General features: G+C 40.7%; 1 protein-coding gene across 1 annotated transcript in view; it reads left to right on the top strand.

The window, feature by feature from the left end:
* Positions 1–6,960: 6,960 nt before the first annotated feature.
* rcor2 (REST corepressor 2) overlaps positions 6,961–22,981 on the top strand; it is a 21,614-nt gene continuing 5,593 nt past the window's right edge. Inside the window, exons 1-11 of the mRNA XM_034676387.1 lie at positions 6,961–7,184; positions 13,509–13,634; positions 17,503–17,559; positions 18,253–18,333; positions 18,478–18,530; positions 19,503–19,664; positions 19,749–19,873; positions 20,143–20,209; positions 20,460–20,699; positions 21,259–21,336; positions 21,508–21,565. Of these exons, the coding sequence (XP_034532278.1) occupies positions 13,511–13,634; positions 17,503–17,559; positions 18,253–18,333; positions 18,478–18,530; positions 19,503–19,664; positions 19,749–19,873; positions 20,143–20,209; positions 20,460–20,699; positions 21,259–21,336; positions 21,508–21,565 (1,045 nt within the window). The 5' untranslated portion in view covers positions 6,961–7,184; positions 13,509–13,510. The remainder of the gene's footprint in view (positions 7,185–13,508; positions 13,635–17,502; positions 17,560–18,252; positions 18,334–18,477; positions 18,531–19,502; positions 19,665–19,748; positions 19,874–20,142; positions 20,210–20,459; positions 20,700–21,258; positions 21,337–21,507; positions 21,566–22,981) is intronic.

Here is a 22,981-nt window from a genome sequence, read left to right as displayed (position 1 = left end):
CGATCTTATCTCATCTTAATCCACCATAAGTACATCTCTTTACAGCATTTAGCTACTTACAGCGGCAACTTTTAACAGGCAGAAACCTTGAGCAGAACCAGACTCATGTTAGACAGCCATCTGCCTTGACCATGTTTGGGTTGGAAAGATGTTTTAGGTTTATTCAAACTTTATTTGTAGACAATTTTCAACATTTTAGACAGACAGTGTGATATACAACATAAGGTACAAAAATATAGAATAGACATCAGTTGTCACATCTAAATGTCAACACCCTTCCCCACCCACCACCCATTACAAGGTCATTCAACAATTACAAAAAATAACAGTAATAATAGAAAATACACACATAAATAAATAAATAACAAATAAAATAAAATAAAATAATAATGATAATAAATAAGTGGGAGAAAATAGTATTAAGGTACAATAGCCGTATTAGATAAAATAGATAACAAAGAGTAAGTTAAGATTGCACATATCAGTCCTCCAACTCCGTGGAGAAATCTAGAGAATGTATATAATTCAAAAAGGGATCCCAAGTGACATGAAATGATTTCACCAAGCCTTTTAGTGTAAACCTAAGCCTCTCAAGCTTCAAATTATACAGCATCTCGCAGATCCAATGAGAATGTGAAGGGGTTGGAAAGATGTTTTAACAATTTGGTACGTCATGACTTTTCCCCGTTTGATGAGCACTGCTCCTAAGCATGATTTTCAACAGGAGGTGTAAGAAGTTAAGACAAGAGGTGACCACCTCACCGTTAAATCAAGAGGAGTGTATCAGTCCTTTTAGTGTTGGGTGTAGTTGGTGCCAGAACAACTCCAGAATCCCAGTTAGTCTTTATCTTTTAAGTTACGGGAGTTTTCAATAGTTTGCCTTCTGCACAATTCTGGTGTAAGTGAACCTAAAATGAGAAATGTGACGAAGTAGAATAAAAGTGGGTTTCTTTCTTTTGGCAAACAAAAATAAAACATGATGACAATCATGAAATAGATTTCCAGGCAAAATAATACAGCTTTATGGTCAGGTCTTTATTGTGTCTCTTTTTGTGCAAAAGAGGAGTAAGCATTTTTAGTCATTGTCAACATGTTGATTTGACTTTAAGATGGAAGAATAGAAAAGCAAAGGGTTGAGATTCTGACTGCCTGGGAGCTCTGGTTTATGGGATATGAGATGGCCACCTTCACAAGCCTACCCAATTTTCCATAATGCAAATAAAGGCCTTGTAAGGGGGGGTTCACTCTGTCTCCCTCTCTGTCACACACACACACACGCACACACACACACAGCAGCAGCAGCAGCAGCCCTCCCCAGCACGCAGATGGCCCAGTCTCTAAACCCCGCCTACAGTCTTTTGTCTTCAGGGAATCTGTCTCCCGGCTGTCTGTAGAAAAACTATTTATTTCATGTGTCAGTAGGGGGCGCGGGGAGGCGCTGAGAGTCTGTTCCGAGGCCTGATGCTCATTGAAGTCTCTCTGTCTGCTTTTCCTGAAGGCGAGACAAACATAAATTTATCAGCCCATTTTTGCATTATGATCCACATATTTCCCTCAGTCAGTAAATATTCAAGTATTTAAGACTTTCTGTGTGCTCTCTCCGGCGTGCTTGCAGGGGAGGATAATGAAATTCAAGCTGGCCCCCTGCAACCTCCACCCACACATATAACAGCGCACACACACACTCACACACACACACACACACACACACACACACACACACACACACACACACACACACACACACAAACACACACAAACATATACATCTAATACTCTTTTGCAGCCTAAAGATAGACGGATTTGATAGAGAGGAGGAGATGGAGAGGAAATAACAATGGAGGCATATAATAATTAAGAGACAGGAAAGAAAGAGGATGAGGAGAAAGATGAGAAAAGATGTAAGGAGGGAGAGAGCAGAGAAGTGAGGGGAGGAGGATGAGAGAGGGAATCAACAGATGCAGTGTGGAAAGGGGAAGAGGAGAGTGGTGGATGAAGATGAGGCCTCTCTCAACACGGCAAAGCCTGCAGCATAGAAATACAACACGTAGACTGGACATCCTCCTGACAGGGCTTGTCTGCTGAGGTACAATGGTTGTGCAGTAAGTCCACACACTGCCTGCTAACGTCTGTTATCTGTCTGCTGCAGTTGTACTTTCAGGTCTGTACATTCACAGCAGGTGATGTATGAATGTTAGTGTTTAATCTATGTAAGCAGCCCGATAGCTTCCACATTTGAAGGCCAGTACTGCATCAGCTCCACTACAGCAGTCTGGATGTCATGTGGGGGATTTCGACCTTATTTAAAAATCTTATGTTCATGGTGTGAGTAAATGTATGATAGGTTTCCTCACCATGACATTACACTTCTGGGTGCAACATGAATCAATTTGGGAGATTTTTCCCCAGCAGGGGGAATATGAGGATCTCAGTCTAGAACGGATGCAGATTTATGCAGGCAGTTTAAATGTATCCACCACTCTTTGCCTGATGTTCATTAAATCAGCTCTGCATGTTTGATATTTGATCCTTTAATGGTTACTTTATTAATAATTTATTTTTCCTTACCTTCCTTTTGCATCTAGGGTCAAATCATAGTCTGTTCCAACCCCGTTGTCCAAGGAATAAGGAACTATACCCTGAAACTAAGAAAATGGAAGAAATGCCGTTATCAGGGTATCAAGCTCCTGTTTAGTGCCACCATCAGGTGAATGTGTCATTGGCCATCCTTGCGGTGCAAGGAAAAAAATCATGCTCCTGAAGCACAACATGTTTCCAAAATGAATGATGGACCTGTTGTTTGTGTGTTTCTTCCTTCTGCTTATCTACTGCCAAACACATTTAGTGTATTTTTTTTCAGAAACATGGAGTCAAACAAGGGCAATAATGCTACAACAGCCAAAATGATACCATAGCACTGTGCTGCAGATTTAGCAATGATGCAAATTCAAAACCACATGCCAAAGAAAAAAAAGCAATGATAGAAACAACTGCAAATGAAGAAACAGGATGCAGAGAGCTGAAATAACTGTATGAACAGCAAACGTGCTGCAAGCTAACGTGGAAACCTAGCATACCCTTTTCTCCTTTTAGGTGATTTTAATGCTTTTTGCCATTATTTGATAGTGAAAAATGAAGAGAGGCAGAAAACATGGGACGGGACAGTGACAGATGACATGCTCCAAACAGGATTGGGAATCAAATCAATTGGGGTGCCTGCCCTCAACCAACACAGCTAAAGCTGAACCAGAGACCCAATCCTTCCTTAACTTAACCTTCACTAGACAGTGATGAACATAGAAAGCTTTCTGTCCATCACAAACTATTACTCAATGAAAGTCAAGTGTGTTTTATGTTTATGTCATAAACAAGCGGCAACCTCCAGCTGCGAGAATTGAAGCCGATGCAGAAGTGTTAAAAACTGCAGTTTCTCTAGTGTCCGCTTGAGGCTGGCTCTGGAAGTACCAAAAACCACGTACACACCAATTCAAAAAAGCCGATCTTTACAGCAGAAATAAACATGTTTACAGCCTGGTAAAAAAAACGAGTGTAGTCTGGATAGCTCATTTCTCTGAGCACACACTGTATGGGGGGTGAATTTTTTTCAGAACGCGGCAACTTCAAAGATATTAAGATTACGAGTTTTCCATTATGAGAGGCAAAGCTGACTTGACTGACATGTGGGAACACTGGAGCTGTTGGCGAGGAGGTTCAAAGCCCGCCTCTTTACCTCACACTAGCCCGACAGCAGTTAGGTTGAGTTCAGCATTTCCAATATGTCCCCACCGACGATTGGCTTCAAAACAGCGCTTCAGAAACAGTTGGGGGAAGTCACAGATACTACGTCCATTAATTATACAGTCTATGGTCATAGACTCATGCCCAGCCCTCAGAGACACTCTGCTCTGGCAGCGTCTCTCATTATAAGGTCTGCCTGGTCTCCCCCACTCTCTCCAGTGAATGATAAACCACTTTGCTGAGTGCCTCAACAGGCCTGGAGCACTACTATTGTTGACTAAGTTTCTTCAGCCGGTTATATCTGGTTTTGACTTTGTATTGTTTGTTGTACTAGCAGCATTTTTGCTGTTGATTCAGTTTTACAGCTTTCTGCACCCTTTTTTTTTCATTTATTTTTCGGTTGAATTTCCAGCAAATTTCTGCTAATGTCAAGCATTTGGGCTCCTGCTGTGCGTTTGCCCTTGTTGGCTACCGTACATATTGAATCTGTTCCTGAATTTCTTCTGTGAGATGAATATTATTATATCGAATCCAGACTCCAAAACCAAGCGCCATGAGACAACTTCTGTCTCACTTAGTCTTTTAAAAATTGATTGATCAATTTAGCCTCTTTTCCCACACTTCTTCAAGTCATCAGGAAAGAGGTACAGTTTTCCTCCAAGGTTATTTTTTGGGCCTTGACCTTGGAGACATACATTTAGCAAAAAGGCTGAAAATCTGAGTCAGTTTATGAACTTTTATACATCCAGTGACATAGCAGGTTACTTAAAAGCTTAGTTGACATATTGTCTTTTACATCCTTGCATAATATCTGTTTGAATTTACATCCAATGATCTATTTACGTCACAAAGATTCCTGTCAGACTATAATGAGTCATGTGAGTCATAGAGTGATGACTTCAGTGATGATGTCCTCCCTGCACATAATCATATGATAATGAGCTGGCAATGGCTAAAGGAACATTTCACTCTGCTTCAGTTGAGGTGAGTATTGCAGTATACCTGACATATAGACAAACATGTTAATTGTTTCAGAAGGAAGAGTTCATTCTATCACATCTGATTCTAGCTCCTGCATCTCCTGAGATAACAGAGAGAGTCAGAGGAAGGATGGATGGATGGATGGGAGTCAGAGTGAGGTGTAAGGGAGGAAGGGAGAGGCAGGGGAAGGGAGACAGCAGAGGAGATAGACATTTAGTGAGAAGAGCAGACAGACAGGCAAGAAGAAGAAGAGGAAGAAGAAGAAATGAGACAGGTGGAGAGAGATGGGAGGGAGGGGGTGAGGAAAGAAGTGGAAACAAGAGTGAGCAAGAGTGGGAGGGACACTCACTTCTGAGAGATCGAAGGGAAACAGAGCGAGAGAGAGAGTGGGGAAGGAAAGGGAGACAGAAAGACAAAGGGACAAATAGAGAGAAGGACAGGGAAGGTGGACAGAGATAAGAAGAGGAGGGGGTGAAGGAGTGCAGGGAGGTGAAGGGATGTGGGAAGAGATGTAGCAGTTGTTCATCAGCGAGGATGTGTTAGGGACTGGAGGAGTGAGCAAGAGGAGAAACAGTGGAATGGTGAGTTTCATGGACACTGACTAATGAGAGGAGAGGAGGGAAGGAGGCGAGGGGAGAGGAGGTGGCAGGGGTGAAAATGAGGCATGAGAGAGAGAGGATGAGGAAGAGAGAGGAAGAGGAGAGAAGAAGGAGGGGGCTGGAGGTGAGTGAAGCGAAGCTGCTTTTACTGTGTCACCAGAGGGGGAGGGTAGGGGGAGGGGAAGGGAAGAATTTGCACGTACGCACACACACTGTTGAAATCAAAAGCGACATGTGAGGAAGACAGAAAGAGGGGGACAGATAAGTAGCCAGAGAAAGAGACAGGAAGGAGGCAGAGGAACAGGAGGAAGGATGAGGAAGAGGAGGAGGGAGGCACGAGAGACAGAGCAGAGGAATTATTACTAGAAAAAGAAAGTGAAGGGGAATGTGGAAGAGCAGAGGAGGGAGGGGGCGAAATATAGAGGAGGGGAGGACAACAGAGGAGGCAAAGGAAATGGATGTGGGAGTAAGGAGGGAGGCAGAGGAAGAGAAAATGAGGAGTAAGGAGGAGGAGAAACAAAAAAAATCAGGCAGGGGGCACAGACAGTGAGAAGAGTGAGGAAAGAGGGGGAGGAGGGGAATTAGGGCACACCATACTCGTGAGGTGGAGGGAAGGGAGAAGGAGGGAGGATGGGGAGAAAGTATTGGAGAAGGAGAAAAACAGGAGCTAGGGAAGAGAAATTTAAAAAAGAAGTGAAGGGAGGGGGAGCTGATATGTAGAGGAGGTGCAGGAAGGAGCAGGAAGCAGGGTGGGTGACACACAAAAGAGATTATGGAGGAGATTGAACTAAGGTGGGAACATGAGCAAACTGGGATGATGATGATGATGATGATAGAGAGATGGAGGTGATGCTAAAGAGAGAGCAGAGGGGAGTAAACCTGGAGGAGTGTGTAACAGGCTTTTACATGTCAGCAGCAGGCACTTGTGAAGGTAGCAGCAGGTTCTGTGTATGTGTTATTGTGTTTGCTGCCAGCATCAGGTGTGGGAAATCATGCCACCTGTGTGTGCACTCACATGTGTACACATATTGATGCACACACACTCATAAAAAGACCACTCTCTGAATTGTTTGATTTTTTAAATATACATTAAAGCAAGTCCACTGAAGCTTTGTTATCAAAGTCACTGTCACAAAGCCACATATCTCATGAATACACTTTAAACAGACGAGGTTCAATTCACCCCATACTCTGCCCCTTTCTCCACCATGCATACATCAGTACAAGTCTGGACAGCCTGCCCCAGCACAGAGATGCACAGTTGACGAATCACTCCGCCGACACACTGGCAAGTAGTCCCTAATTTATGGGATTTTGATAGGTGGCAGATTAAAGAGTGCAAAGCAAGTTTTCACCAACAAAACACACTTACCAATCATCTATGTGCATCTTATAAGGATATCAAGGGTGTGTAATAAGCATAGTGCGAATTAAATGAGAGGTAGTTATACAAGATTATATTTTACAAAAGCTTTCAATGCGATTCATGTTAAAGACACCTACTGCAGCGTGTTATATTCTATGATTAGTATAAGAAATACACATTAAGGAGAGTGTGGAAGTCTGATGGGACTACTTTTCGTCAATTCAAACGGCTGTGTTGGTTGGGAGAGGCGAAAGCATCGTGGCGGATGTCCACCTCACTGTTCCTCGGGTGTTGTCCGCCTCCCCGGCACACACTCACGGCTGCTTCCATCTCTCCATGCAGCTCACTTCATTGTACTGCCTGTGCTCATCAATTAGACAAGAATTAAACCTTTTCGGGTCGATTTATTCCACACAAGCACTTCGAGGAGGAGCGTACACCACGGACAGAGGCGCAGAGAAGTTTTTGAGTGAGGAAAAGCGGATTGAAACGACACACAGGTACTGTGGAAGTGTTTATCTCGACTTTCTACTACACGTTAGACCGGCTAACGTTAGCATCTCAGAGACCCACTATAGGGCTCACTCTGGATCAGGGTCTGGAATAAAGGAGGGGGTGCTGCTGCTGCTGGCTTTATTGTGAAGTCTCGACTTTAACACTTCAAAGTGGATCAGGTTTGCAATCAGAGGTCCCAGACCAGAACACCGACTCGAGTTTGAAGATTGTAGAGAGTAGATTGGACTTTCCATCAGGAGCAGCAGGAGCGTGGGGAAAACAAAAGGGCTTCAAAGTCTGACACACAGCACAGATGACTGCTGAGGGAAGCTGGAGATTTAAACAGAGAACATGTACAGAAATAAGCATGCACAAGAAACTCAGTGCATCACTGATTAGTTTGTGTTTGTGTGGTTTAATATTAAGCTTACACTTAACCAAGAATTGAAACTTAAAACAGGATATAAATAAATAATAAACTGAATAAAGTACATTCAGTCTATCTATCTATCTATCTATCTATCTATCTATCTATCTATCTATCTATCTTTCTATCTTTCTATCTATCTATCTTTCTATCTTTCTATCTATCAAAACAGTTAACTCACTTTTGAAATATTCAAAAAATGTTTCAAAAAAACAAATTTTCTCTAATACTAGCTTTTGGTATGATCAGCGGAGGTTGGGTGGCTTTGACTAATTCAAAGGGACTTTACTAATTAGAGATATCTTGAAAATGTAACTTTATTAGGAATCTATATCAAAATATGTTTTTTTGAAAATGTATAAAAACTGAGTTATCTGTTTTTATAAATGTACTCTTTTTGTATTTACTAAAAGGTCGGTCTGAACTAAGAGATCCATCACTTCAACATGAGTCAGTTTAGGGGTACTATTGCTATCTTAAACTTTATTTATTAATATAAATCCAGTGCTTCACCTGAGAGAATACATATTTACATGAAAATATACTAAAAGACTACATTAATCATCTTAAACACACTGCCATCAGGGTGTTTTTCTGTCATCATGCATCAGATTTAGAAACGTGAAGTTAGTGGATAAAAGTTCCTTAATGTAGGAGATAGTCACAATGATTATTAAGCATAACAGGGTAAATAAATAAGGAGTGCATTTTACCACCGGTAATAAGCATGGAAAGACACTCAGTGCATCACTGATTAGTTTGTGTTTGTATGCTTTAATATTAATCTAACACTTAACCAAGATTTGAAACTTAAAACTGGACATAAAGGAAGGATTACTGCGTTATAGTCATCATTAACCAATTACAAAAAGGTCAGTCTGAACTAAGAGATCTATCACTTCATCATGAGGCAGTTTAGAGATACTAATGCTATCTTAAACTTTATTTAGAAATCTAAATCAAGTCAGTTTCACTGATACACCTGAGAGAATACACATTTAAGATAAGATATGATTTTACTTTATTGGTCCCTGGGGGGGGGAATTCAGTTGTTGCAGCAACCCAGACATAAGTACAATCAAGAAAAAGTTCCAATTAATAAAATAAAATAAGTAAAAATAAAAATAGAATAAGATAGAATAAAATTTTTATATATACAATGTTACAAATGGAATTTAGATAAATATAAATGTTACAAATTAAGATTAAATATAGATTAAATAGAAGTAATAACATGCAGTATTAAAAATGTTTCAGTAGTGACAGGTTGACACGGTGTGATTATGGTTGGTAATGACAGATTAAGCAATATGATAGATAAATATGGGCATATAATATGTCCTTACATTGAAATATATTAAAAAGGCTAGATTAATCATCTTTAACACACTGCGATCAGGGTGTTCTTCTGTCATCATGCATCAGATTTAGAAACGTGAAGTGAGTGTATAAAAGTTCCTTACTGTAGGAGATAGTCTTGAATTGAATTGAATTTCCCCCTGGGGATTAATAAAGTACGATCTTCTTCTTCTTTAGTCACAGTGATTACTAAGCAGAACAGGGTAAATAAATAAGGAGTGCATTTTACCACCGACAGAGTGTGCCATTCAGAGCAGCAACCAGGTTTCATAGTTTGGCTCTAGTTGGTTGAAATAGTTGATGAATGTATCAGAGATTGAGACTACCTACCGCAGCAGCCTAATGAAGTGTACAGGACTAGACAGAGTTGTGTTCAGGATCCGGGTTTCTAGTGAAGTTAGAGGGAGCAGCTGTTGTAGGTTTGGGGGGCCACCGGGAGCCAGGACAGACAAAGACCCCAAGAGAGCCTCAGACACTTGTATTGTCTGCCAGAGTTTGGAGGATGTGGTGTCAGATCATGGGTTTTTAGACGTGTTGGGAATACAACACATCGTATTTCACCTTGGGGGGACTGGAGGACTCTGTTTTTGTTGCTCGTGTGTCAGATGAGTCTGCGTGCATGCTTTGTTCTGGTCGCAGTTCAAGTTAGGTAACTGAAGTTGAGAGAGCGCGGGGGTGCGCGTGCACAACTCATTCCACACATGCTGGTCCTACTGAGTGAGGTCAGTCCTCTTTATGTTCACCTGTCATTTGGACCTGCTTCGTGTCTGTGTTTGGTGTTTGTGAGGGAGAAGAGGGTTCTGGTGGGTTACTGTGTCCTGAGCTGACCGTCTAGTCTTTTGTGCTGCTGTTAGACTCTCTGCCCCGACGATACAGGAGAGAGAGAGAGAGAGGGAGAGAGGGGGGGGGGGGGGGGGGGAGACTCGGCAGTGACAGAGGACAACACTTAAAAATGAGAGCCCCCTTCATGCAGGATGACCCCAGTCTTTTCCATGGCCCCTTTATTTTCTTGTTTATCAGATGTTACCACATGGCCTGAGGCTCTGGAGTCAGATCACAAGAACCAGCTTCATGTTGTGATCTGTTAGTGCATGTTGATGTAGACTGCACATGTTATCATCACATCCTCATTATGTACTTATATTGAAATGTTAAAGCTCAAAATTACAGATTTTAAATGGGGCGGCCTCACAAAATACAATTATGGCAAGAGATGTAGTAAAGGCAGATGTCTGTCTAACATGATTCTGGTTCTGCTGGAGGTTTCTGCCTGTTAAAAGAAGTTTGTCCTTGCCGCTGTAACTAGCTAAATACTGCAAGGTGCAATGCTTATGGTGGATTAAGATGAGATCAGGTCGAGTTTTGCCAGTAAGAGGGGACTGGATCGTATCCTGTCTTGATGTTGGGTCTCTGTCAATAATTTAACATAGAGAACGGTCTAGACCTGCTCTGTTTGTAAAAGCGTCTTGAGATAACATTTGTTGTGATTTGGCGCTGTACAAATGAACTGACTGATAATAAACATAATGTGATTTGAATGACACTGGCCCTTTATCAGAGCAACATCTCCATTTTTCACAGATATGACTCTAATAAGGCCACGAGACGACGCACAGAAAGCTGACTTCTTTGACGAATAACTCTGAGTAGAATAATCTTACATCACAAATTGACTACTGACCAAGTGGCAACCTCAGCTCTCAAAATATAAAGCCAACATGGAAGGTTTATGAACTACAGTTCAGCGGGTCCACTTGAGGCTGGCTGCAGAAACACCGGAAACCACATACACACCCATTCAAAAAATACGATCTTTACAGCAGAAATACATGTTTACAGCCTGGTTCAACAAACGGCTTAGGTCTGAAGAGCTCATCTCTCTGTCGGCACTAGAAAAAATTAGATTTTTGCAGATTTGTACAGTATGCTGATATTTTCAGCCGACACCAATACACACTTTTTTTCTTTTCATTGTAGGGAACACGAACTGTCTTTTTCTACTAGAATTGACCTGTTACTCTTAATGTGACCGCCTGTTTGTTGTAGAAATATATAAACCAAACAAGAGAAACATAAACACATATTATTTATGTTCTTTTTGTTGAGATTCTTTTTCAGTAAACTCTCTGCATCACATGTTATCTGTCCACTGACTCAGCATGCTGACAGGACACGATGTCCGTGGTGAAGCTAACATGAGTAGCATTAGCAAGGAGCTCTCTCTAAGTGACTGAAGTCTGTGCTTTGCAGTTCATGTAAGGCTACGTCTGAGAAGTAACACGAGCCTGGAACAGTGACGCTCCAAGTATGTTTATCATCAGACTGAGGAAGCCCTCATCTTCCTCCCTGCTGATAGGAGGGGGGTTGAGAGCAATGACTTCAGTGATTTTTAGGTGGTTGATTCTTCATTCTAAGTTTTGTGGAATGATTGAAGCAGAGGTGACTGACAGGGTTAGCTTTTCAAAAGCTCTTGGTTCTGTTCAGGTCAGGATGCTGGTTCTTGAGATGCACCATGAAAAAGGTGATGTTTGAGGGGTGTTGTTTTTCTCCTCCAATGCTTCACATGCATCCAGATAGCTATACTCTCTAATTGCTACACTTCAGTCAACATGCTGGGGCTTGTTGTTGGTGCGCTTAAACTGTATTGTGTGAACAGAATTAATGTGTCCCCTTATCAGCCGTACAAATCTAATCAAATGTTCAAATCTTTGTATTTTTTAAATTTTATTCAGCAAGAAATCTGCTTTTCAAGAAAGAGGTGACCAAGTATGCTTTAAAAAATGTTATCACTTCATTTTGCCTCGCATTTCTTCTTGTTTTTATTGCCCCCTGTGAGCACTTTGTTACCTATACTGAAAAGTGCTTCATAAATAAAGTATTATTATTATTATAAGTGATAAGTAGACAGAATAATAAAATAACAAGGAATGAATGGGAACAACATAAAAAAGGCAAGACAAACAAGTAATACAAATAATAATAAAAAAAGTAGGAGTAAATAGAGCAGGAGCAACCTATAAACAATAAGCAATTAAAGAGGAAAATAATAATTATAAATAAATAAATAATAATGATGATAATAAAACAGGTAAGACTGAACGAAAGTTTACATAGCTATTCATTTCCATAGGTTAAAAAAAAACATATATAATAATAATAATTATAAACGGGGCGCTGCTGGCCTTGCAGTCTAAGCGTGTACTCCATGTACAGAGGCTATTGTCCTTGTCACAGAGGTCGCAGGTACTATTCCAGCCTCAAACATTCAATGCATGTCCTCCCTCACTCTCTTCTCACCACATTTCCTCTCTTCATCTGTCCTGTCCATTAAAGGCGAAAATGCCCCAAAACAAAAAATAAATAAATAAATAAATAATAATAATAAAAAATAATTAAAATGTGTCTTGTGAAGGTAAACGTGTGTTGGGGTATGAAGGTTAGTGCATATCTTGTGATGGATTCCAAAAATAAGAAATATAAAGTAAAAAGATTCATAAAATTATAGGGAAAGAAAATTATTATTTTATTTATTTATTTATTTATTTTCTTCCTTTAATGTGGGTCCTTGTTGTTGCGTTCAAATCTGCCGATACAAATAATGGCCGTTATCAGCTTTTATCTGCTGATGAAGTATTACATCCATAATAGTATGCATAACAGTTTCTACTTGCTGTTGTTCATTTAGTTAAAGAAACATTTGAGTGTCACAGCAATCCATGATGTCCTGTTATCTAATCAAATCATTATTCCAATGGGTGCCTTACAGTAAGTATACAGATTCTGAAATTATGATAAGAGAGTTTTAGTTTGAGATCAGCAGATTCTCTGAGTTGGAACAGGGGGAAACAAAATACTAGAAATAATGTGGCAGAATCGTTGCATCATTCCTTTACATTTGAGTAATTAATACAGATTTGCTACTTTTTAAAATCAAACAATGGTCCAGGGCATTAAGTATCCATCTGTAACATTTTCAGCAACAAATGAAGGCTAGGTTTCCTGGTCCTGAAATAAACAGAAGGTCCATCACTGGCAAAAGAAGATCAAGATCAGAGCTGAACCCTAAATCCAGCGCTTACTCAAAGTGTATGGACCAATTACTCAAGCTTATTTTACAGCATCTTCAGCTCCTGATGTTCCACTGAACGGATATCACTGCAAGGTCATTTTGATTTGAAGGATGTCATGTGACAAGGTGAAGCTGAGGGGTACGTGTGATGAAGAGGGTCATGGAACGATGAGAGTTGTTGAGTGTGAATGACTTCTCAGGCTCTTCATCAGCGTTTGGTAAATCAACTCAAGCAGGGGGAAATAATGGAAGTGCTTCCAAGGGCTTTACAAGGTGGCGTTTGAGTTTACAAGATTAAATGAGCTTTTATAGGGTTTAAATAAGAAACTAAAGTAGCAGCCAAAAAAGAAAAGGCAGAAAGAATGAGGTGAAAGTTAAGGAGGGATTGAATCAAACTTAAAACAGAACTGGTGTGTTTTTTTAAAATATTTTTAATGTTTGTTAATTTCTATTTCCTGTCTGTGTTTGTTGCAGCCATGCCCTCAGTGATGGAGCGCTCGGGGGCTGGAGTCCTGTCCAGGAGCAGAGCTAAGACGGTCACCAACGGCAACAGCCAACCTCACTCTGAAGAGGAGAGCAGTGATGAAGAGCATGCTCATGGTACAAACACGATCACATTAAACAATTCATTCTACTAGAAGTTAGAAAGGTTTGAGCTTCTTTATCTCTAACTTTTCTGTTTAATGTGAAGCACATGAGTTCAAGAGCTCCTTTATCAAACTCAATGTTTCAGCCCAGAAGGTTTTTAGGTGCAGTGGAAAGAGAACAACACAGGTTTTGCTCTCACGCCCACAATTTTTGTTATTTTCTTCTTTTTTATTTTATTGCAAAGCAGTGCATTGACAAAAATAGGTATAGACAACAACAAACATTAACATAAAAAAGAGGCGAAACAATTACAAAGACTACAGGCCACTTAGATATAATAGTCAAGGAAATGGGTGCATCTTGTGTTTGCAGGGTGTTACATGTTAGTTAATGTATTGTATCTTTGTGTGTGCATGTGCTTGTCAGTGTGTGTGTGTGCGCATGTGCAGGTGGACATTCTCAATTATTCTCTGATGATGGGGCTTATAAGGTTGAATTATGGAGAGAAAGAAGAAAGTGAGAAAAATAAAAAAATAATAATAATATTAAAAAAATCAGTAATAATATGATAAGAATAATAATAGTACAAATAAATACAAAAAATAAATAAAAATAAATGTTTGTATCATCATCATCATCATCATCATCATCATCATCATCATCCTCCAGTTAGAGGTAATGATATACATTAATTGTAAGAAGCATGTTATTTATTTATTTTGCAACACAAGACATCCGGTTGCTAATTTCCATGTAAAGATTTTTGATGTATTAATCGAACACAACAAGCTGTCCAAAGAAGCATTTACCTCACAATTCAATATGTTAGAATAAAATGTCTTTAAGAATGGATAACTGTATATATAAAAAAAAAACAACATCATGTAATATACAATAGTTTTACTACTGTTCACTCTTAAGTTGGTGCTAACTCTTCATGAGTGTAGCGTGCATGTATCCATGCTGCGCTTAATTTTTCCAGGCATGGCTAAAAATGTTGAGAGGGTGTAGTTTGCCCTGAAATGATTACTTACTATTCATTCATGTGATGTTAAATCATTACTGATAAACATGGTGTCAAATATCACCTCAGGTGAAGTATCAGTGAAGATAATGTCTTGTTTCCAGAGACTTAGATGTATGTATGAAACTATATAAAGCACAGTCACAGTCATTCATGATGTTCATATTATCCCGGGTCTCTTACCAACACTGTCAGAATCAGGGAGGAGGCACAGAGAGAGGCAGCAGAGAGATGCCCAAATGAAAATGATGAATTCCAAATGATTAGTGTATCTGTTGCTAAAGCTGTCATAAGGTGTGCATTAAATTTGGCCTCCCTACAAGCTTCCTCCTCCAGCCCCTCTTTGTGATCCTGAAATAAGATGTTGGACCGTCTAATATCTGATAAACAGTTGAATGAATACTTTCTAGATTTCTCAGACTGAACAGCTGACTCTATAATGTAACGTGTGTAATCTCCAAACATGGGTTCAGTGTGTCGCTCTGTCATGCCAGCTGACTTGGTTGCATGTGGTGCTTTGCTGCAGTGCTCCTTCAGTCACTGCTCTCCTCCTCCTCTCCTCTACCCCCTTCCCACACTTCCTTCCTTGTTATCCTCTGCCCACATACATCTCTCCTCTCTCCATTCTCTCCTTCACCCACCAACTTGTAACTGTTATCTGTACTTGGCTCACAGACTTAACATATTAGATCAAGTAGACCACTTAAGCAGTTTAAAATGCACTTCATGAGCAAGTGGATCCGTACGTCTTCCTCTAAACATCCTTTTTCAATCCTCCGATCATCTTTTTAGCTTGTTTTTCCCCATTTTGAATTCTCTCCTTTTCTTTCAACTAATTCTCTTTCTTCTATTCTGCCCCCTTCCTGCCCTCTTTCCACCCATCTACTCCAGTTTCACCCATCACTCTGTCTCCTCCCTTCCTGTCCTCCGTCCCTGAGGAAACAGTAATGTGTCCCTCCTCCTCTTTTTCTGCTTCCCTGTGACTTACATAGTTTCTCCTCACTCGTTGCCTTCCACAGTCTTTACACTACATTCATTACTAACTGTTCTGCCATCAGCTGATGCATTTCCTGCACTTTGCCTCCATCTACCTCTGTCTGTAAATCCATCACCATGACAATAACTCAAATATCTTTATCATGAAAGTGAAAGCACAATGAAGTAGTCAAAATCAATCAATCAATATTTAAATAGCACCAAATGGCAACAAATGTTATCTCAAGACGCTTTTGCATACAGCAGGTCTAGACCGTACTCTGTGTTAAATTATTAACAAAGACCTAACATCAAGACAGGATACGGTTCAGTCCCCTCTTACTGACAGAACTCAGTCTGATCTCATCTTAATTCACCATGAGCAGAGCATCACGCAGTATTTAGTAAGTTACAGCAGCGAGGAAAAACTTCCTTTTAACAGGCAGAAACCTCGAGCAGAACCAGATTCATGTTCTTCGTGATTCTACCTTAGAGGTGACTCATTTATTTTTGCATGTTAGGTTGGCAGTAATTAAACCAAGCATTATGAGAAGATAGGCATGTGAAAAAATATAACCGTTTGTGTTTTTACAGATTGGAACATGACGGGTAAACGGCACAATAAGTCAAAAATCAGGTTCCAATGTATGAGAAAAACCACCTCTGGGACTAACCCTAAAGTTCTGAGATTGGTTAGAATCGGCAAACTTGTCTGATCTCATCAAGGGCAGACGAACAAAAGCATTTAGATCTGTGGGAGAGTTTTGGGCCAGGTACACCATTTAGCCACCATACGCCATTATTCTTCCATGTTGTAAATCAAATTTGTCCTTTATTCCAAAACAGATGTTTTTCATTTCAAGCAAACTCCTTTCATGAGTTCATCTGATACTGTTTACTTTACTGGATGTCCTTGGCTGACGCCTGGAGTTAGTAGAGGGGTTGATCTGGGCACGTTATAGGCGACTGATAAAAAGAACGTAGATCTTTTATCTATTGTGTTTTAGTATTGAGACAAGCTGCAACCTCCAGCTGCGAGAATTGAAGCCAATGCAGAAGTGTTAAAAACTGCAGTTTCTCAAGTGTCCGCTTGAGGCTGTCTCTGAAAGTACCGGAAACCACATAAATACCAATCCAAAAAAGACAAACTTTAAAGCAGAAATAAACAAATTTACAGCCTGGGCCAAAAAACAAGTTTAGTCTGGATAGCTCAATTCTCGATCAGCACACACCGTACGGGGTGCAATTTTTTTCATAAGGCATCAATTTCAAAGATATTAAGATTACAAGTTTTCCATTATGAGAGGAACAGCTGACTTGATTGACAGGCGGGAACACTGTAGCTGTTGGCGAGGAGGCTCAAAGCCTGCCTCTTTACGTCACGCTAGCTCAACAGAAGTTAGGTTGAGTTCAGCATTTCCAATATGGCTCCCACTGTCAGTCTGCTTCAAAACAGTGCTTCAGGAACAGATGAGTGACGTCACGGATACTATGTCCATTTATTATACTGTCTATGTATTGAGCCCACTTTAAAGCCAGGACTGCCTCTGTAGTGCAGCATGGCATTGCATGTGAGGGAAAGAAACTTAGATCATGTTATGAGTGCTCTGGTGACTGTTTTCAAGTTGTGACCCCCAAATACACTTTGCTGAATGTAGCAGTTTTACGTCTATGTGTTTGAAAGATTCTGTTGGAGAGGTGAGCATGTGTAAAGATTCCACATGATCACTCATTCATTAACTTTGTCCACTCTTAATAACACTCTGTCTGTCTTCCCTGTTGTCCCATCTCCCATCCTTTCCCCAGCTTTACCTATACATCAAGAAAAGCAGAAACTCACAATCATCTCATGTCTCCTTCTCTCTCTGTTTCTTTCTACAGACAGTATGATCAGAGTGGGTGGAGACTACCAGGCTCAGATCCCAGAGTTCAAACCAGGTGAGCTTTCGGAGAGGGGAACGCAGGAGAGAAAGGGAGATGACACAGAGAGGAATCAAAAAAAAGGGAGCAGACAAGGGCTGAGGAGGAGACAGAGTTGAGGAGAAATGTGGCTGACATTGAAATGGGGGAGGGAGGGGAATGCAGATTATAGAAGAAATGAAGGTCGATTGACAAGTGTTACCATTGATACTTGAGAAAAACTGTGAAAAGAGATGAAATTCAGTGTTTCTCTTAACCAATTGTGCTAGTTTTATGTAAAGTTTTCACTCATAATTCACTTCAATACTAAATCATAGTATTCTATTGCACAAGGGGTAATAAACTGAGCCATTCCTGCCAGGGGAATCACACAAACTGGCTTTTTTTCTAATGTACTGGAGTAGTCAATATCAGAATAAAGCTAGTTTTTCAGTTATTTATTTCTTTAATTGTTTTAATTCCATTTAAATTGGAGAATATAGTTATAAAGATATTATGAGGCATAACTTACTCAAACACCCTGATACCTTGCATGAGTTTTGGTAGATGTGAAGTTATGAAGTCGTCCGACAACCGTCAGACTGCACCAGAAGAACGGAGCAGCAGGCAAACCAACACTGTTGATGAGATAAATTAAGAGTTAAATAGTCTTCAGAGGTTTGGGGATGTTCTCACTCAGATATAACAGTCCTTCTTTGTTGTCATTACCAGACAGTCCAACACGCCACAATGAGAAGGACCAGAGGAGTATGCTGGTCTGGTGTCCCAACAGTCAACTATCTGATGCCATGTGTAAGCTCAGCATATACAAACACACACCATACCCCCATTTTTTTTTGTGCTCCTATTTACATATTTCTTGCCTTCTTTGTCTTCACTGTTAATTATGTTGTTGTCAATTAATTTCTTAAAGCCACGTTCTCTTGCTTTTTTCAGTGGACGAGTACATCCTGATGGCCAAAGAGAAACACGGATACAACATGGAGCAGGTACGACAAACCAGACTGAAGTCTTTCTCTATCTGACACTCGTTTCAAATAATCTTAATTTGTATAGTGCCAAATCACAACAAATGTTATCTCAAGACGCTTTTACAAACAGCAGGTTTGGCCGCACTCTATGTTAGATTATTAACAAAGACCCAACATCAAGACAAGATCCAGTCCCCTCTTACTGACAGGACTGTGATCTCATCTTAATCCACCATGAGCATTGCACCTCGCAGTATTGAGCTAGTTACAGCGTCAAGGAAAAACTTCCTTTTAACAGGCAGAAACCTCGAGCAGAACCAGACTCATGTTAGACAGACATCTGCCTCGACTGAGTTTGGGTTTGAAAGATGGATAGAGAAGATTAAGTGAGAGATGACAGTGATGAGATGGATAGTAGTAGTAGAAGTATTAGATGTTGCTGCCGGAGTCCAGCACGTCCGTAGCAGCTGGGATCTGGAACGTCCACAGCAGCGACTCAGAGGAACCTACGAGACAAGGGAGCTCAGGGACTCCAGAAAGGTCTAGGGTTAGTAACTTTAATGGGACAGGGAGTGGGAGTGATGGGGGGAGATGTGTGAGATAGGATCCTAGTGCGTCAGTGTGCCAGCCTATAGCAGCATAACTAAGTGCTGGTCCAAGCCTGAGCCAGCTCTAACTATAAGCTTTATCAAAAAGGAAAGTTTTAACCCTAATCTTAAAAGTAGAGAGCGTGTCTGCCTCCTGGACCCTGACTGGTAGATGATTCCAAAGGAGAGGTGCCTGATGATAACTGATGGAGACTTTTGGTACGACAAGCAGGCCTGCATGCTTGGAGCGTAGCGTTCTAGAGGGGTAAAAAGGCACTATGAGCTCTTTAAGATTGAAAGGTGTCTGACCATTAAGAGCTTTGTAGGTGAGGTATTTTGTGTGCTTCCTTTCTGTCTTGTTCCTCATTACCTGACCTTGAGTTTGAACCCTCTGTCCTTTTAGGCTCTTGGAATGTTATTATGGCACAAACACGATGTAGAGCGCTCGCTCGCTGACCTGGCCAACTTCACCCCCTTCCCGGACGAGTGGACAGTCGAGGATAAAGTCCTTTTTGAGCAGGCCTTCAGCTTCCACGGCAAGAGCTTTCACCGAATCCAGCAGATGGTGAGGGACCGCTGCTGTACATTGAGTACGGAATGAAAATCAATATTTCATACTAAATGTTTTGATCTCTGTATTTGTTCTCAGCTCCCAGACAAGCTGATCTCCAGCTTGGTGAAGTACTACTACAGCTGGAAGAAGACCCGCACCAGAACCTCAGTCATGGACCGACAGGCCAGGAGGCTGGTTAGCAAGAGAGAGAAAGATGACAGGTATGAGATATCATGGGCCCTTAATGACTCCCGTGGAAGTTTGGTTTGAAGGGAGACAGAGATATTGACAAGAGGAAGAGGAACTCTAACATTTACCTAACTTTTATGTCAAAGTTGATAGAAACTGTACCCAGGAAATGAATGAATATGAATCAGAAGCTATGACATTATTTATTTATTATTTCCTGTCATTGACATTCCAAGCTTTTTGAACAGATAACAAAACTGAACCAGGACCATGTTTGGCTAAAAGTTATTTTTGTATGCAGTAATGAAGACTTGGAGGAAGCTGACCCTGGCAGTGACAGTGACTTTGAGGTTGACGCCAAGAAAGAGGTGAGCAACATGAAGCTTGATGGGTTTTTTGGTGACTGGGTGTGTATTAGAGGTTTGTATAAAAAAAAAAACTGTTCTGATTTGTCAGTAATATGTTTCCCGAGGAGATCAGCCGGGTCAAATAAACACCCTCCAATTTCAGCTTAATTTATTATGCATATATGCAACAGTAGACTCTTCTTCTCTTGTTAAAAAGTGACATCTTCAAAGATCCTGACTTTAATGTTTGTGTTATTCTCCGCCCACACAGGCAGTGAAACAGAATCCCAGTAACACCAACCCTGACAAGGCGACCCCAAGTCGCTCCGGTCCAGTAAAGAAAGAAAGCATCGGGGCTCAGTACCGCCACCATCCACTCCGAGCCCGCCGCAGGCCACCCAAAGGAATGTACCTGGAGCAAGGAGACATCACAGCTCTGTCTGCTTCTCAGGACGCAGGGGTGCTAACTGTGCGACAGCTGGATACACAGCTGGTATCACTCAAGAGACAGGTATGTATCATTAATTGAACTGGCATGGTTGTACGGCTGCACAATTAATTAATTTTTAACAGGTGAAATGGAGGGTATATATGACCTTTGAAATTAAACAGTTAAAATAATACTCACTAAAACTGTTAGATAGTTGTGATTAATAACTATGATCTCAATATTATGCAACATTGTCATGCAGCCGTACCTTGTTTTGCTGAGTCACTGGTGATTAACAAAGCACTACTGTTCCTTTAAGGTAGCTTTGAGGTACATCAATGAAGTTAACATGTTGGTAACCATGTGTATATAATAAAAGGAGCTCCAACTGAGCTTTATAGTAAATCATCACGATGCGTTTTCAAATTTAATGTGATAAATACAAAGAGTTCATCTCAGAGGGTGGCTGCTTTGGATTGGGATCAGTGTATCACCTAAAAAACATCATCAAAAGTATACTCTTACTGTTTTCAATTTTTAAGCAGGAGCGCAGCCACCTGCATATTCAACAGAGGTTTATCTGTGAATGAATTTATTTTGACTTACTAAGTTCTGTCTTCTGGTACTCTGTTTCTCTCAGGTTCAGTCTATCAAACAGAACAACAGCAGTTTGAAACATGATCTAAATGAAGGTGTCGATTCATTCAAACCTATTGAGGTGAGTCACTCTTTTCTCAGTCTGTCCCATTTCTCTATTCCCCCCCTTCACATATTAGTTCCTCCCTTATGGGACTGAGATTAGCCCTAATCTGCTCCTTGCTCTCATGCTGTCATTTTTACCCATCACTGTCTTCTTTCTAACCCCCTCACGTCTCTCTGTCTCTCTCAGCCTGCCTCTAAGATGAACTCACGTTGGACCACAGAGGAGCAGCTCCTAGCTGTGCAGGGTGGGTGAACCAGCAGGATCCCTTCCTTCCCTCATACAGAGTCATTTTGTTCTACCGACTCCTCTTCCTCCTACATTAACTTGCAGAAATCAGACTTTAATATTCACGGTTACCACTTCATCAAGGTGCCTGTGTTCGTGATGTTGACAGAACTGATGGAGGCAAAACAGGCTTACATTTTAAATTCTCTTGTTAGTTTGGTTGACACTGTTATGCTATAGTGCTGCTTGGTTAAAGATACTGCAAGGCTGTCACATTGATTACAAATTACATCACAAACCAGGCAGGAAAAAGATGAGTGTAGAAAAAAGTTAGACTAAAAAAAAAACATCTATCCACACTCCATCCACATGTATGAAGTTTGTTTCCTTTCTTTTGTTGTGCTTGCCCGTAAAAGTTGATTCCACTGATAGGAGCTACTAGGATTTAGATTCCCAGTAATCCATGGATCTTTCTGTATTTGAAAGGAACTGAAATTAAAGCAGCTACAGTTCCACAGCGCTCTGTCACATAAAGAGGCCCAGTGGCCTAATAGAAGACCATTCAGTGAGGGTTATTCATTAAAGGAGGCTTCATGGCTGGTGAGGTTTCTTATCGTAAATATGAACAGAGAGCCTTGTATGTCATGGCACCAAACTGGATGTATCTGAATGACTCTATATGAACAGATTCTGCTCATAAATACAGAGAGAATTGGTGACGGCCAAGACTGCTATCTTTATAAACAGACATCTGCATATACAGTAAGTAAGTAAGGGATAGCATATTGTGAATGGGTGGTTATGCAGATGTGAATTTTGACAGGGTGAGTTAGACCCTGAAGCCATGGGTCTTAACAAAGCCGATATTGGTTATCTGAAGATCTGTAGTCAATCAATCTTTATTGAGAAACTTTTACAAACAGAGCAGGTCTAGACCGTACTCTATGTCAAATTATTAACAAAGACCCAACATCAAGACAGGATAACATCCAGTCCCATCTTACAGACAGGACTCAGTCTGATCTCATCTTAATCCACCATGAGCAGAGCACTTTGCAGCATTTAGCTATTTACAGTGGCAAAGACAAACTTCCTTTAACAGGCAGAAACCCCAAGCAGGACCAGACTCATGTTAGACGCACATTTGCCTCGACTGGGTTGGGGTTAGAACATCCCATCGTTTTTATTTCCCCCCAGACGCAAAAGTGTGTCAGGACATGGCTGTCGAGTTTTCTAGCTGACTCGGCATCAACCAAACTTTTTTTTTTACTTTCTAAACACACAACTTCTAAATCATGTCTGACCCTGATCCACCGAACACGTCAAACCTTACTTTAGCAGGAACAAATGAGTGACAGAATATTAAGTTAGAAGCTCAGGAGTTTTTCAATTCCATAATATTTAGCTAAAGGCAGAAAGACAGCACCCCCTCCCC

Source organism: Notolabrus celidotus, chromosome 23 (genome assembly GCF_009762535.1).
Source record: "Notolabrus celidotus isolate fNotCel1 chromosome 23, fNotCel1.pri, whole genome shotgun sequence".
Lineage (NCBI taxonomy): Eukaryota > Metazoa > Chordata > Actinopteri > Labriformes > Labridae > Notolabrus > Notolabrus celidotus.
The sequence above is the reverse complement of the archived record's forward strand: the minus strand, read 5'-3'. Positions and strand labels throughout refer to the sequence as shown.